Source organism: Aristolochia californica, unplaced genomic scaffold, assembly GCF_029961685.1.
Source record: "Aristolochia californica isolate CCGP_79_NKW_82.1479 unplaced genomic scaffold, dmAriCali1.0.hap1 SCAF_5, whole genome shotgun sequence".
NCBI lineage: Eukaryota > Viridiplantae > Streptophyta > Magnoliopsida > Piperales > Aristolochiaceae > Aristolochia > Aristolochia californica.
In genome coordinates, this window is record NW_027182214.1 from 39,318,891 (window position 1) to 39,334,606 (window position 15,716).

At 35.8% G+C, this 15,716-nt stretch overlaps 2 protein-coding genes across 2 annotated transcripts; one reads left to right on the top strand and one right to left on the bottom strand.

Annotated features, from left to right (window-relative positions):
* Positions 1-2,917: 2,917 nt before the first annotated feature.
* On the top strand, positions 2,918-5,841 carry LOC137966569 (UDP-glycosyltransferase 76B1-like). Its single transcript, XM_068813235.1, has 2 exons — positions 2,918-3,410; positions 4,967-5,841. Exons 1-2 carry the CDS (start codon positions 2,918-2,920, stop codon positions 5,839-5,841), a joined length of 1,368 nt encoding a protein of 455 aa, XP_068669336.1.
* An 8,269-nt stretch (positions 5,842-14,110) lies between these two features.
* Positions 14,111-14,985, bottom strand: LOC137965758 (18.1 kDa class I heat shock protein-like). Its single transcript, XM_068812097.1, has one exon. It carries the CDS (start codon positions 14,891-14,893, stop codon positions 14,405-14,407), a length of 489 nt encoding a protein of 162 aa, XP_068668198.1. The 5' UTR covers positions 14,894-14,985; the 3' UTR covers positions 14,111-14,404.
* Positions 14,986-15,716: the final 731 nt, after the last annotated feature.

Below are 15,716 nucleotides of genomic sequence, written 5' to 3' on the forward strand. Positions count from 1 at the left end.
GAGTTTTAGAAATTTTGTAACTATTTTCTCTCAAAAATGGATTTGTGAGTAATTTCAAGTAAAAGTGGTGGTTGAATTCAATAAATTGTCAATAAATGCTCTCATTACTATTCACAAAACATTTGGAGGGGTATTTATAAGTTTTCCCATCAAACTAGATGTTTTTTTTTCACAATTTTTAAGAAAACTACAAAAAGTATTGATTAATAATCACTAAAAAGTTAAGATCAATCAACCATGTATAATAACTATGTTTTTTGCGTTCTGCAAGCTTATTGATCGATCAAGCTATCTATCAATCGAATTCTCTACTCATATAAAATGGCCAGTTGATCTATCAATCCAATTAGGTTGATTGATCATACTTTATGGGGATGGCTATGCAATGTTTTGGACAATCGATCATTATACATGGAATTATCGATCATACTTTACAATTAGAGATTGAGTATTTGTAAATAAAATTAAATGAAAGTAAGACAATCAACAAAGACACAAAATAATAGGAGATAAAAATTTTGGTACCAATGTTTTCCTACTAGTAGTCACTACCCAAGAACCCTTGCTTAGGAAATTTTTACTAATAACTCTATTAGCTTAAATGTTCTTGAAAGAGGTTCTGGCTCTTCTTTAAACCATGTGTATACTCAAATACATGAATACAAGTCTCTCATTGAGATTGATAAGTTAAATTCTAATTCTAGTAAGTTCTCCTATCTAAATTACTTGGCTTTAGAACAACCGTAACAAGAAACAATGAAAATGCAAAAATAAAAGAAAACTTATGCCCTTAAGATTTCCAAGTCTCCAACCTTTGATGCACAAAATAAAAAGCTTTTGGAGCTTTATTTGCTAGTATACATAGAGAATTTAGGAAAGATTGAGAGTTTTAGCAAGTTTGTAACTATTTTCTCTCAAAAATGGATTTGTGAAGAAATTTTAAGTAAAACTAGTGGTTGGATTCAATAAATTGCCAATAAATGCTCTCATTACTATTCACAAGACATTTGGAGGGGTATTTATAAGTTTTCCCATCAAACTAGATGTTTTTCACACATTTCAAAAAAAAAAAAAAAACTATAAAAAGTATTGATTAATCACTGTAAAGTTATGATCAATCAACCATGTAAAATGGCAATATTTTTGTGTTCTCCAAGCTTATTGATCGATCAATTCATCGATCAATCAAATTCTTTGCTCATAAAAAATGGCCCGTTGATCAATAAATCCAATTAGGTTGATTGATCATGTTTTATGGGACTGGCTATGCAATGTTCTAGACGATCGATCATTATACAGGGAATTATCGATCATACTTTATAGCTTAATATGGTTAGTTTCTGGAGGAGTGATCAATACATTGATTGATCATGTTTTATGTGTTTTTGCTAAATTGTATTTTGTATGATAGACCAAGACCATGTAGGTTGATCGATCTTCTTTTAAGCCAAATTATGAAAATTTGATTTTAAACATGATGATAATACAACTAAGTGTTTTGAAAGTTTAAAATTTTATAATGCATCAACTAAACATGATTGTGAAAATTATCATAAAGCTCCAAAGTCTCTTGTGTACCTCAAAATCGAAGTGTGGTGTCGTCTTCTTTACACTGCTAGAGTTCTTTAGGCATTGCTATACAACATAGACTCTAGTCTTAAAATCTTTGTTTCTTCGCTTGTGGGTGCTTCTTCAAAATGACTTCAAACGGATCAACTCTAGGTCTTGCATTGAGTTTTACCAGTTTTTTTTTTGTAGACCTTGATTTTGTGTATCTTGAAGGAATTGCATCTAAAATGCTTCATTACAAATATTAGTACAATTATGATTAAAAATATTATCATCAAAATATAGATGGAAGTCAACCTAAGTCAACAAAGATCTTATTAACCAACTCGATCACAAGAGAGAAATTGACCAATTACAATAAAGGGCAGTTTGGATATTATTAAAGGGATGCATTTGGAAATGAAAAGCGAAGATAATAAATATTATAAAAATAAAATAGACCGTTAAAAAATTATGGTATTGGGGCTGTAAATGTGGAAAAGGGACGAAGCTAGAGAAATTTTTTGGAAATAAAACAATTCATTAGTGAAAATGGTTCAAGCTGGTGGAAGGAAGGTGGTAGTACTTTCGACAAATGATGCATGTTGGATCTTAACCAGTTCATGGGAAAGCAAGAGACGTAAACAGCGAAGGCCGACATGTCGACTTTATTCCAGCTCAGAGAGAGAGGATAATGCTGTTGGAACGGGGCCCATCTTTTGAATGGGATTTGTTCCAAATTTCTCGGATTAGACCTACAGAATAGACATTCTCGCATGCTCTGGAGCAGTCACATCCTGTAAGCGTAAGGCACCATCCGGCCTCAAGATGCCCACAAATTAGTTCTTGAGCTTCGTTTCTCCGATCACCACATTGACGAGGATTGGAACTGCCTGTTCGCAGTTAGCAGGAACACTACTTTTCGACACTTTAAGTTGCCTTCTGCTGCCGCGATTGGGAGTTCTGACTTTTATACTCATCTCCGGTTGCGATGGGTTGGTTCTTCAGAATTAAAAAGGGAATTTATTCCGGAAGATTGTATTCTTCTGTTACAATGCGCAGTCTGCCGACTTCTAACAGGGAACAATTGGGGTCCGGCTGGTCGGTTCACAATTCCTCTTAGTGATCTTTTTGCTCCGTCTCTTTCATTCTTTTGGCGTTCTTTCTTGATGCGAGTAGTAGACGTGAAGCATAGGGACGATCCCCACCACTTTCTATTTCATCACGTGTACTTGAAACTCGTTTCTCCATGCTATATAAACTCTCTGGTGCAGTATCAAGGACTCCCCAACCAACGAAGCCGACACCTTAACTCTCTGGTGCAGTATCAAGGACTCCCCCAACCACCGAAACCAACTCCTTGAGCACGATGACAATGGCCAGAGAAGAAGAGAAGCAGGAGTTTCAAGGAAGAGGCCCTCGTCTGGTTCTATTCCCATGTCCATTAGAAGGCCACTTGAACCCCATGCTCTACCTTGCCTACCTCCTGCATTCGAAAGGCTTCTCCATCTCCATTGTCCACACTAAATTCAACTCACCCATTCCTTCCAACCACCAGGACTTCCATTTTGTACCCATCGACGATGGGTCGCCGGAAAAACAGGCTGCCACCGAAGATCTAATGGGGTTGATCAAAGCACTAAACGTCATCTGTGCGCAACCCTTCCACGACCGAGTGGCGGAAATGCTTGCCGAGGGTCCTATCACCTGCTTAATCTCTGATGCTCTCTTGCATTTTACTCAAGCTGTAGCGGATCGTTTCCAGCTCCCACGCATCATCTTTCGGACCAGCAGTATCACTTCCTTCTTGACTTGCGCAGCTTTTCCGGTTCTTCGACAAAAGGGTTATCTTCCCATCCGAGGTGTGTGCTACATATTAAAACCATTCTTCTCATATATATGTATGTAGTGACCTGTTTTATCTTCTAATAGTTGGAAAATGACGCTGATTCTTAGAGCTTTTCCGACGAAATATTACATAGATCATAACAGGTTGGTAATCTTATGATATCTAAAAACAAAATACCATACGACAGTTCTAGCTGGTTTTGGAAGCTGAGTTGATCAACTAGAGGTAGATATATGCTCTTAACTTTTATGTAGAAATTAAAGTAATAGAATGCTATCTTTAGATTAGGAGACTAATATTAGTTAGCTTAATGAGTTTTTAAGCAAAGAGAATATTTTAACTCGTCTCTTCAAAAAAAATGAAAGGGTATTGAGCTCCCATGATTGCCGCGGCTGTCTTCGTCGAAATTTAGGATGAAGATAAGCACATTATCTGTTTCTAGATTCCAGGCGCATGAATCGTCTCAATGTCCAAATTCAAGTGGGAATATACCTATCGAATTTGAGGCTGGTCAATAATGGCGACTCAAAGCAAAGACCATAGTTAAAGACAAGAAGCAGACTCAAAATACTTGTTCGAAATAATTAAAGAATAAAGAGAGTGAACATAGACTGATTAATGTGGCCTTGAAGGGGAGCAAAGTTATCTCTTATCCAACTTGGTTTCTTGAGCTGTGTCTCAGCGCAAGAAAGAATTGGGGTCGTCCCTTTCTTGGGATCACATATATGGACGACCCAAGCTCCCTTTCTTGGGAACTAGACGAACCATTAGAATCCAAATACAATTTTCATGGATATAAAATCATTTTTCCATCTGTTTTCTTGGGCTACAACTGGAATCTTTAAAATATGAAACAATCAGAAAAAATAAAATCCAAAAATCTACAACTGGTTCAAAATGGTTTGGGACACGATGATTACCAAAATTTACCAAAATTTTGGAGTAGGATTGAGCTTGTATTTTTCATTACAAAACAAGATTACGCAATTTTCAAAAAGAAAAAAATATTACAGAAACTAATCAAAAGATTAAGTTGTCCAGGCGTTGGTTCTACCAACGAAACGAAGAACTTAATCCTTATCATTCCGAAGGTTCGGTCCCCTGTGCCGAAGATGGGCACTTTTTGAAGCAAATAAGCCCCTTTAGGAGGCACTAACTGAGGAAATACTTGTTTAAGCCAAGAAACTTGCATACATCGTTCATGCAATGAATGGTTACAAGTTGGAAAAGTTTAACTACAACTTGGCTGCAATATTGATGTACAAAGTTACAAGCATATCAGAGACCCCACCGCCTGTTCCAAAAGTTTAAATTATTGAAACAACCTTACATTCGCTTTTGGCGGAAAGTAGTTCAGGCACGCAGTGCTGTTCTGTGTGGGAAATTAGTAGTCGCTTTTGATTTTGACTCCCGAACTCATTCTAAATTTGTCCGAATGAATAACAAGTTTTTTCTATGTTTCGTTGAGAAATCTCGTTTTAATTTTGTTATTTTATGTTAATTCTGTTCAATGAATCCGATATCTTCTTCATGAACAAATAAGTAATTTAATTTTATTTTTTCTTGCAGATCCTCAATCAGAGGCCATGGTCTCAGAGTTGCCTCCCCTCAGAGTAAAAGACCTACCCAACATCGGGACTGACAAGGTAGACAGCCTCTACCAGTTGGTCTCCAACATGATCAATGAAACAAAAACCTGTGTGGGGGTCATCTCCAACTCCTTCGATTACCTTGAGACTACTTCACTAGTAAAAATTCGTCAAGAATTTAACATGCCAATCTTCCCCATAGGCCCTTTACATAAATACTCTCTGGGTTCTTCAGGTACCTTACTTACACAGGATCGAAGTTGCATGACCTGGCTCCAGCAACAAGCTCCCGATTCAGTCATCTACGTAAGCTTGGGTAGTTTAGTAGTGTTGAACGAACGTGAACTGGCGGAGATGGCTTGGGGTTTGGCCAACAGCATGCAATCCTTCTTGTGGGTGGTGCGACCTGGTTCTGTTCTGGGTTCAGAGGAGGTGGAACTGCCAAAAGGGTTCGAAGAGACGACAATGGAGAGAGGGAGGATCGTTCATTGGGCCCCTCAACCGGAGGTTCTCGCCCACTCTGCGGTGGGTGGCTTTTTGACCCATTGCGGTTGGAACTCCACTGTAGAAAGTGTCTCTGAAGGGGTGCCTATGCTCTGTTGGCCTTGTTTTGGAGATCAGAGGGTGAATGCCAGATTCGTGAGCCATGTCTGGAAGATAGGTCTGCCACTAGAAAACGGGCTGAACAGAACGAAGATTGAGAAGGGCATAAGAAGACTGATGATGGACAGGGAAGGAAAGGAGATGAGGGAGAGGGCCAAGATTTTAAAAGCAGAAGCAGGAAACTGCCTAAAGAATGGAGGTTCTTCGTTTGAAGCACTACACAGTTTGGTTAGTCACATCCTGTCATTGTAGTAGCTGACATGGAACATATTTATGTGTATTGTATTAGAGATAATGATGGGATTATCCACGAGGCGCTAGTTCGTTCTACTACTGAAGAAGTGGTATTTATGTAATAGTTTGTATTTTCTGAATATAAAAGACAATAATAAACTACAGAATGTATATTAATTTTCTGATGTGTATTTTCTGAGTTTCAATTTGGAGTCGATATGTCACCAATCATGCTAGTGAGATACCATTCTAATTGGCAGTTTAAAAAAAAATTTAAGCATTTACATAAAATTTTCATCGTGGATTAGCAAATTTTTAATAGAGGACCAAAAATCCCTTTGAAAACCCAACGACTTTGTCTAGAACATCAGAGAATTGCTTCAAAGTCTATTTTTCACCTCAAATAACTAAGGGAGTCTGCCAAAGTGACCACAAAACTGCATAGAGCATTCCAAGGACGTCAGATCACCTTTGGGTATCAATTTAGGTGAAAAAAAACCTATTCTCTAGCTTTTTAGAATTCAACTAAATACACAGAGCTCTTGATTTGGTGTTTTTACTGCCAATCTTGTTCTAAGTTACTTTGAAAACAATAGTATAAATGCAGCAAGTACGAATGTGCCCAGATTTCTTAGTTTTCTCTTACTGAGTTTGATTTTCTTGACACTAGGCACTTTATTTTAAAAAAATTGTGTGCTTGCATGATTTATTGTTGAATACTGGCTTCTTTATTTTTAAATCAGCCTTGTTCAACAATTGGCATTTGGGGCTTGAATTTATGGTCAATTATACTTGAAAATATCTTAAAAGGTTGCGCTCTTATGGATATTAAGTTTTCTTGAGAGAACAACTTACTTTGAAACCAATTCTTTTGGAAATTCTAATTGAGCTGCCATCATAGATTAGAAGGGCACAAAGGAAAGGTGTACCTTACCTTCATATAGGAGCTTTGTATTTTGAAATTCACCTATTAAGTGGCACTGTATCTGAGTATAATTGAAAGCAAATAAACCTTGCATAGGTTTCTAGTCAAGCCTTGTATATAAGAAGAAGAAGACAATTATCATTTTCTTCAAATAAAACATCAACAAGTGTTGGTCTCTTATAGTAAGTAATATCTTTCAGTTTGTCTAGATCTTTCTTCAAGTTTATTAAAGTTTAAGTTGTTGACCAAGCGTAGCTCCCATTTCATTTTGATGATAACAAAACTTACTTGATCTAATATTGGCAATTCTAGCATTTCAAGTATAATTCCTTCAAACGAAAAGTAAAGGTATATGCAATAAAGTGGCAAAAGTTTCCCAAAGACCTCAAGCTACACACCCATGTCAAAGTGATCTTGAAGAAGTACCCTTAGAAAGAAGAAGCAAAGAATTGAACTCTAGAGTTTAAGAAGTCTTGGGCAATCACAAAAACTCAGTCTATGTAAGAGAGCAACCCCAAATCTTCAAACTTTGAGATACAATGAAGTTTTTTGGAGCATTAGAAAAAAAAATGCACAATCTACATGCTTTATCTATGCATACATATGTTTTAAACATGTTAGAATCACTTATGATCAATTTTAGTCATGCTTTTAAATCACACTTAGTAATCTAACACTGGATTGATCAATCAACATATGCCAATGATCGATCAACGAGAATGTACACATGGTAAAAATATGAAGGATGATCGATCAATCAGAACATGACCAAACTATGTTGATCGACCATTCCTTGTAGAGTGATTGATCAATTATGTCCAAGAAATACAAAATTATGAAGATTGATCAATCAAACGAAAGTTTGCCAACCACAGACATAAAGCATGATGGATCATAGGAACGCCATTGATCAATCACACTTGCAATGCACTGCCAGTTGAAATTCTAATTGATCGATCATTCCTTGCACATTGATCGATCAAAATAACTTGTTAGATTCGATAGAAAGATATTGATCGATCATGCAATCGATCAATAAGTTATTTTTTGACATATAGTTGTACAATTGATTAATCTATTAATACTTTCTAGTGATTGATCAATATAAACCTTTTTGAAAATGGTAAAAAAATAACTAATTTGGTTTGCGGAACCTTTAAATACCCCACCAAATTTTGTTTTGATAAGTTAATGAGTATTTATTGGTATACACACTGCATTCAATATTCTTAATCTTGAAATTCCTTTCCTAAGTCGATTTTTAAGAAAGAAAAAACCTTATTGCAAATCCATTCATATTTTCTCAAATCTTACTCCATGTACTCAATTAGTCAAGCTCCAAATTCATTCACATTGTACATCAAAGTTGGAGGCTTGGTAAAATTCAAAGGAGTAACTTGTTCTCCAAAGATCAATGGTGTAACTTTTTCTCTATTCTTCACATTTTCTAATTTTATTTGAAAGATTCATCTAGAATGTAGAATCTAGATTGAAGAGTTTACTAGGGCTAGAATTTAGCTCGATCTCATGGGAGATTTCTTATAATTGTGTATTTGAGTATACATATGACTTAAAAGAGAGCCAAAATCTCTTTTGTGTAATTCCAAGCTAATAGAGCTTATATTAGTGGAATTTCCCAAACAAAGATTCTTGGGCAATGAATACCAATAGTAAAACATAGATAACAAAAAATTTGGTGTTTATTATGGTGTGTGCATTTAATTTATTTTTTAATTTGTGTACATTTATTTTTCATTTATGAAAACTGAATTCAGCCAACACCCCCCCCCCCCCTGAGTGCTTCTTGAGCAGCCACCTGGGCCAACAATTGGTATCAAATTAGGCCTAAGCATATTTGGAATCAAAATTATCTTGAATATCAATTGAAATGGCATCTCAAGATAAATTGCTCTTTCCCGAAGGACAAATTGTCAATCATCCCCCTCAATTCAATAGTGAAAACTATGGCTATTGGAAGGTAAGAATGAAATTCTTCCTCCAATCCATAGATTGGGACATGACTCCCATAGCTCTCATAGTAAGAAGTCTCACAGAGCCAAAATTAATATGGATTCTAAGAAGAGTCTCAGTTAAAGGTGTTTTAGTTATATAAATCTTCTATTTATGTCCAATTATTTAATTGCTCTAGGACTTGTCTTTTTGTGTTTAACTTTAGATGTAATTGGAACAATAGTAGTTTTTTAGTAGGAATGAATTCAATTATAATCACCTTGTTTGAACCAACTCTCTGATGAAGTGATGTCGTATTTCTATCTGTTTTGATTGAGAGTGGTGAACCTGGTTCTTACTTAGAGTTATGGCACTCATATTGTCACAAGGGACTGGAATTGCACTTTGCTCTAAGCCATAATCATCTAATTGTTGTTTCATCCAAAGAAGTTGAGCACAACAACTTCCACAAGCTATGTATTTAGCCTCGGTGGTAGATAAGGCAACTGAATGTTGTTTCTTGGGAAACCAAGAGACAAACATATTTCCAAGTAATTAGCAGCCACCACTCATACTTTTTTTTTGTCAATTTTGCATTCGGAAAAATCAACATCGAGACTTTAACTAAATATAATCCAAAAGTTGCTTACATGATAATGTCACTTGATAGGCTGATTTTTAAGTTAAGGTACAATCAAAATACCCCCCTCCTACATGATCATCCAAAAATTATAAAAATATAATTCAAATCCTAGGTAGTTAATTTCAAAAATTTTGAGCACATTTGAGAAAATAGTACAAAGTCAATTTTAAAAGGTGTAGTTCAATTAACAGCATGATCAAATAGAAAGATATCAAGTCTCAAATTAACTATTGAATGACAAACCATTTCAAAGTACAAGCACAAGTATTCGACAACAAGACACAAAAGATTGCAAAGTTTTGAGCTTAATATACTCATGCAAGAAACCAAAGCATTTTGTAGTAATTCCGAAATTCAGACTCAACATGATATGTTGCAAGATGACTATGTCATAAGGGGACAAATGGTCAAGTAATAGATCTAAACACAATTCTATTCATTTTGCATCTATTGTGGATTTCAAAGTAAAATAAATATAGATATAGCAACACAACTACTTAAGTACAAATATTATTTTAAAGTAAGAGTATACTGATTTGATTTTGGAGAGGCTCATAGAATTGGAGCAAACTCTAATGAAAATTTTATTACCTATGTTAGCCAAAGACGTTTCAACGGCCTTGTCAGTCTTGTACTCTAATACGTGCTTCTCACTGAGATTTGGAGCACAAACTCGACTTATAATGTCAATCTTTAACATTCTAAAATTAGTCTTTATGTTTTGAAAAGGATTTTTTCTTTTTTGTAATACGTGTCAAAACATCCATGAAAAAATCTCTAAGTAAATACTTTTAAAATTTTAGTATGATTTTCTAATTAATTTGGAAGGAGTTTTCTTTTGTAACCTTTTGAGATGCATTGTTCCAACAAGTTTGATTTTTTTAACAATTTGAATGTTGCTACTATGCAGTTGCTTTGTGATCTTGTTCAAGCTCTACCCCTTGCTCTTGTGCTTTTGTTTTATGAGCTTCTTGCACTTTAGCTCATATGTCTATGAAACTTTACTCGAACATTTCGATTTCAAACATTTCATAACCACCAATGGTCCCAGCTATTTTACTTTAGTTGATTAGTGCATTCCTTTGACAATCTGCATTTCTAAAGTGTTTACTATACATTGGCCTTGTTCAATTGCTAATCAGTGAATAAGAGACAAAAAAAAACATAAACTAATTACATCAATGACACTCCAACTTATTCATATCTTCCGACACACATGAAATAACTTCCCACCATAAACCGATTTTTTAGTTCTTTAAAAATCATCTTTCAAAACTCTAAGACAAACATAATTATATGTGACATTATCAACTGAGATAATCAACACTTTATTTTTTATTTCCCATTTTTCAAACAGTAATAAATTGCATATGAGGAGGAACATGTACAAAACTCAATATTAGTTTTTGCAACTTCCAACTACTATCAATGAGATGCCCAATAATAACCATGTATTCGATTTTTTATTTTGAGACTTCCAAATATACGTGGTAAGATTGATCTTATTAATCTCTTTCAATAAAGTTTTTAATTTCTTTTTCTCTACCTCATACATCTCCAAGCAATCCTTAATAGTCTCACGAGATATTTTTTTCATAATTCATATTTGACTTCATTACAAAATTAAATCTTTTTTCTTCTACCATCATGAATGGATCATGTATAAGAATTTGATAGATAATAAACATTCTCATTTTAGTTTGATCATATTTGCCTCCAAAAAAGGAAGCTCAGATGAACTATTATCAATAATAGACCCCATTGGTTGAAATTTATGATTTTTGGCTTCCGTAATGTCATTTTTTCTTCTAAGACAACATTTTAAATGTCGACTCATATATGACGTCACTCCACTACTAATAATCATTAACTTGGATTTACAATGAACACATTGATCCTTTTCAATACCCTCTAGAAGAGAAATTTCTTAAAATTCATCCACACATGAGACTTTTTTCTGTCTTTTTGTACTCTAGAATAGAGTCGCCTTCATCCTCAATTTGGGTACCTCATCTAGGCTTCTTTCAATTGCATTAGTAGTTGAGTCATTATCTATGCCCACACTAGAACTAGTGTTAGCTATAGATGACACATGAGTAGAAGAAGTCGACATTACTACTGACTAATTCTACAAAACATAAAATAGAAATAAAAAAATATAAATAAAAATAGCAATCCAAACAACAAAGACAATTCCATATTATGTTATTTATTCTCTAACTATTCCATACAAACTCTATTCCCTGAAACCATGCATCTCAATAGTCATGGAGTCTTCTACACTAAAAATACCCTTCCCACCCCTCCCCCCCCCCCCCCCCCCCCCCACACACACATGTATGTATCTTCCTTTAAAAAATTAATAAAACAACATAACAAAATAAGAAAGCACAAACAAGAAAAGGAAAAATAGACAAATTTACTTTCTCTCTTAGTTGAGTGTGTCGATGTCTATGCTAGCTCACCAATATTTAGATCAAAACTATCACAACGACTAGTGAATGACTCTAGAGTTGCATAGTAGGTGCTTTAAGCACGGATCATGTTGAACTTTCTTGATGTATTTTCGTTGAACAACTTGTATGCGACAATAAACCGATAACCAAAACCTTACCCAAGAATACTAAAATCAATACTTGTGAAGGTAAAAACTCAATAGATGAAGTGGCCATGATTAGGGTTTTGAATTAATCCCTTCTTGCTAGTTGCTAGGGTTTTCAGTTAAAACCAAATCTTCTGATCTCTAGGTGTGGAACCCTCCTCTTGGTGGTCACACATGTTCTTCTTCTTATGGCTCAGTCAGCCTCTTCTCCTACTCTTCTTCCTCTTATGAATTTGCCCATGAGCATGTCAATAGTTTCAAAACACAACTGCTCTAATACCAAATTATGCAAGTTGGTTTCAAGCTAGCAGATTAAAATAACAACTTAGAAGAATAAATGGAAGATCGAATCTTGAATTGAAGAAGAAAGGGATAACTTAGCCAATTCTAAAAGACCTAGGTCTCTTAAGTTTTACATGCAAAACTAAAATTTTAGGAAAAGGTCGTCTACTCGATCTCAAATCGACTCATGTTTCTATTTCCATAATTTCTAATAAAATTATAAGTTTACCTTCCCTTATACAATAGTCCCTAATAATGTAAAATTTTCACAAAACTTAACCTTGAGGAAATCAAAATCTTAAGAAAAAACTGGACAAACTTACCTTTTAGGCAAAATTTCTTACGTCAACAACACTAGAAGTTAGTTACAGCCGATTGAGAGATGAAGAGGCTGATGGGTAGGGTAGGACGAGATCTGGTGAGGAAAAAAATTGACCGATTTTCCTCTTGAAAGTTTCAAAAGAGAGTTTCTGAGACTGAGAGTTTTGATTTCGAAATAGTTCGAAATCGAAATGAAAAGTCAAAAAAAAGCTCCATTCCTCTTGTCGTTGCCAAGTCCCAAAAGGTGAAGGGGTTTTGATTTTATTTAGTAATTAAGCAACTCGCTAGCTCACGAACCAAACCATGGCCAAACGTGAACCACTACTCGCATTCAAAATGCTTTCGAAACGAACCGAACTCGAACTTTGTGAACCAGCTCGATTGGGTGTCACCCATAATCCCCTCCCTTGTACTCCCTTGTTAAACGGTTATATGGTCTTGATGTGGTTGGGCTTGTTTTATTTGGTCAAATTTTAGGTTGCCTCTACGGAGCCTGTGAAGCAGCCTTCTAGAGTGCCATGGAGGCAGCGAGAACAGTGACGGACGCATCTCAAGCATTTAGTGTCTATTTGGAACCAGAAAAAAATAACAGGGAAAGTGATTTTCTGCTGTTTGGCAGAGAATCATAGAGAGAAATATTTTCATCTTAAATGGAGGGAATTCCAAGGAGAAATATTTTCATCTTAAATGTTAGTTATAGTATTTTCCATCTGAAATGGATAGAATTCCAAAAGAAAAGAAAAGATACGAAAGAGGTGAAGAAAATTTTATGGAGTTTATTTGAAATCTCAGAACTTTCATCCTCAGCCGACAAGCCAAAAAGCTTCCTTCCATCCCTCCCTTTCTCTCACTCTTCTCCTTCCCCCTCCCTCCTTTCTCTGTTTCTTTTCAGCATGGAATTCCCACCACCGAGCTCGCCATCACTCACGGCCTACGAAGATTATTAGTTTGACCAAACTTATTCAGAATAGTATCTTATTCGTTTTGTTTTGTAAAGGGTGTCCCTTCTTTGTTTGTGGCTTGCCGTCCCAAATCTTCTCGTCCGAATAGCACTGTGAAGCCGACCGAATCCTTCAGAGGCAGCATGGAAAGGGAAGGTGCCCGCTGTTTTCTTTTTCTCCGCGAAAGCTATAACGTGCTTGCTTGGCCTTTTTCTCTCCACGTCTGGCCAGACATCCAAGTACCCCTTCTTTCCAACTCATCCCTTTCTCGTGTCGAAGCAGGGAAGTGGAGTTGAGAGAGATCATGGACCTCAGCAACTTTTATATTAGGTGGAAGGAGAACTAATCAAAATGGTCAGTGCCCGCAGGAATTCAACCAAATTGCTGGGCGAATTTCTGATTCTTCTACATGTTTCTGAAAAAAGTCTTTTGCCGCTGGTAGCCTTGCTAGTTCATAAATTTGAATTTGTTGTAGAAAATTATATGCAGTAACCCTACTTTTAATGAGTACTTCCGGTTGATGAACAAAAATATTGAAAGACTCGACTTTTACACTTCCCTGTCCGAAGAGATGACAGCGCAAACACGTCCAGTGGTCAGGTCTCCAAAATGACAAAGAGGCCTAACTAAAATCGAGAACGAAAACAGATTGATCACAATCAGAATCAAAGAACAAACACAGCAGTTTAATTACAACCAAGCAGGGATGGAGACTAACGACGGGTTAAGATCAGAATTCAGAAACAAACACCACCCCCATTAAAATCTGTCACCATAGGTAGACAAAGATGAGCTCCGGTAACCATAATAGACAATAGCAAAAGCATCCAATCTACTTTACCATAACATTTGCTTAACTCCGGATTCAAGATCCCCTTGCCTAGACACAGTAAAAACAATCAGAGGCCCCCCATTCTTCAGCTAGAAATCTCAATAGATTTCACATCCCGCTTCTTGACTTCCTCCTTTGGCACAGTGACAGTCAGGACTCCATTTTCCATAGCAGCCTTCAGATGGTCCACTTTGGCATTTTCCGGCAACCGGAACCTCCTCATGAATTTGCCGCTGCTCCGCTCAACCCGGTGCCATGTGTCAGTCTTTTCTTCCTTCTCCTGGTTCCTTTCCCCACTGATCTGCAAAACCTGACCATCTTCTATCTCCACCTTGACCTCTTCCTTCTTCAATCCGGGTAGATCGGCCTTGAAAACATGCGCTGCCGGTGTTTCCTTCCAATCGATCTTTGCCTGAGAAATGGCTGAAGTTTCGCCGGGGAAGAAGAATCCGGCGTCGGAGAAAGGGCGAGGGTTGACGCCGAAGGGAAAATTTTCAAAGGGGTCCCATAATTCTTGGGAGATACTATCGAATAAACTAGGTCGACGGCCGAAGAAAGACGGGATGATCGACATGGTCGACGGATATGAAAGTTGCAGTTGATGGGAAGAACTGAGAGAGATGGACTAAGGAAGCTTCACAAAACCGGAAACCAGAAGGCTTTCCGGCTGAGTCTTATGAGTACACTAATAAATAGACGGAGGAGATGAAATCTGAAATCAGATATTCTGGAAAATTCTAGAGACTTCATTGTCGTGATATTCCTGAAAATTCTGCACACGTTCGGCACGTTGTAGCTGTAATAAAAACTGATAACGGTCACGCTACGAAGGACCCTTCAAGTTATGGGCAAATGGCATGGTTCATTTCAATTCCTGTGACCAGCCCAATTCACATTAAGCAGGAATTTGTGAGCCAACTAAGCTCTAGAGAATTTAAGACAAATCACTCAAATCAGGTTAGGCTAGAGTGAATTACGGGAGACTCAGAGGAAAGAATTATTGTTACAATTAAAATTTTATTTTAATAATTATTTAATTATTAATAGTAAGTTTTATAAAAATAATTAAATTTAAGCATTAATTAACGATTAATATAATTGACTCTAAGATAATGATGAAGAATAAATTATGTCTATGTTCATTTTATTTGTCAATTATGAACATATGATTTATAAATTTGCTGGAATATATAAAAATATATAATTTTATTTAATTCATATATTAGTATGTTTTATTTATGAAATTTTATTATCAATGAGGTTCCTAAATTTATACATAATATAAAAATAATAATAATAAAAATGAAAAAAAAATCAAATTAGCAATAATAATTGATAAACTCTAAAGTATAAATATAATGGCATTAAATATGCAATAATAATTATAATATCAAGCA

What these genes read in the sequence shown, in the direction of transcription:
- LOC137965758 (XM_068812097.1), bottom strand. Translation starts at nt 14,893, where the DNA reads ATGTCGATCATCCCGTCTTTCTTCGGCCGTCGACCTAGTTTATTCGAT.
- LOC137966569 (XM_068813235.1), top strand. Translation starts at nt 2,918, where the DNA reads ATGACAATGGCCAGAGAAGAAGAGAAGCAGGAGTTTCAAGGAAGAGGC. An exon ending in GGGTTATCTTCCCATCCGAG is followed by an intron (nt 3,411 to 4,966) that starts GTGTGTGCTACA and finishes TTTTTCTTGCAG; the next exon opens with ATCCTCAATCAGAGGCCATG.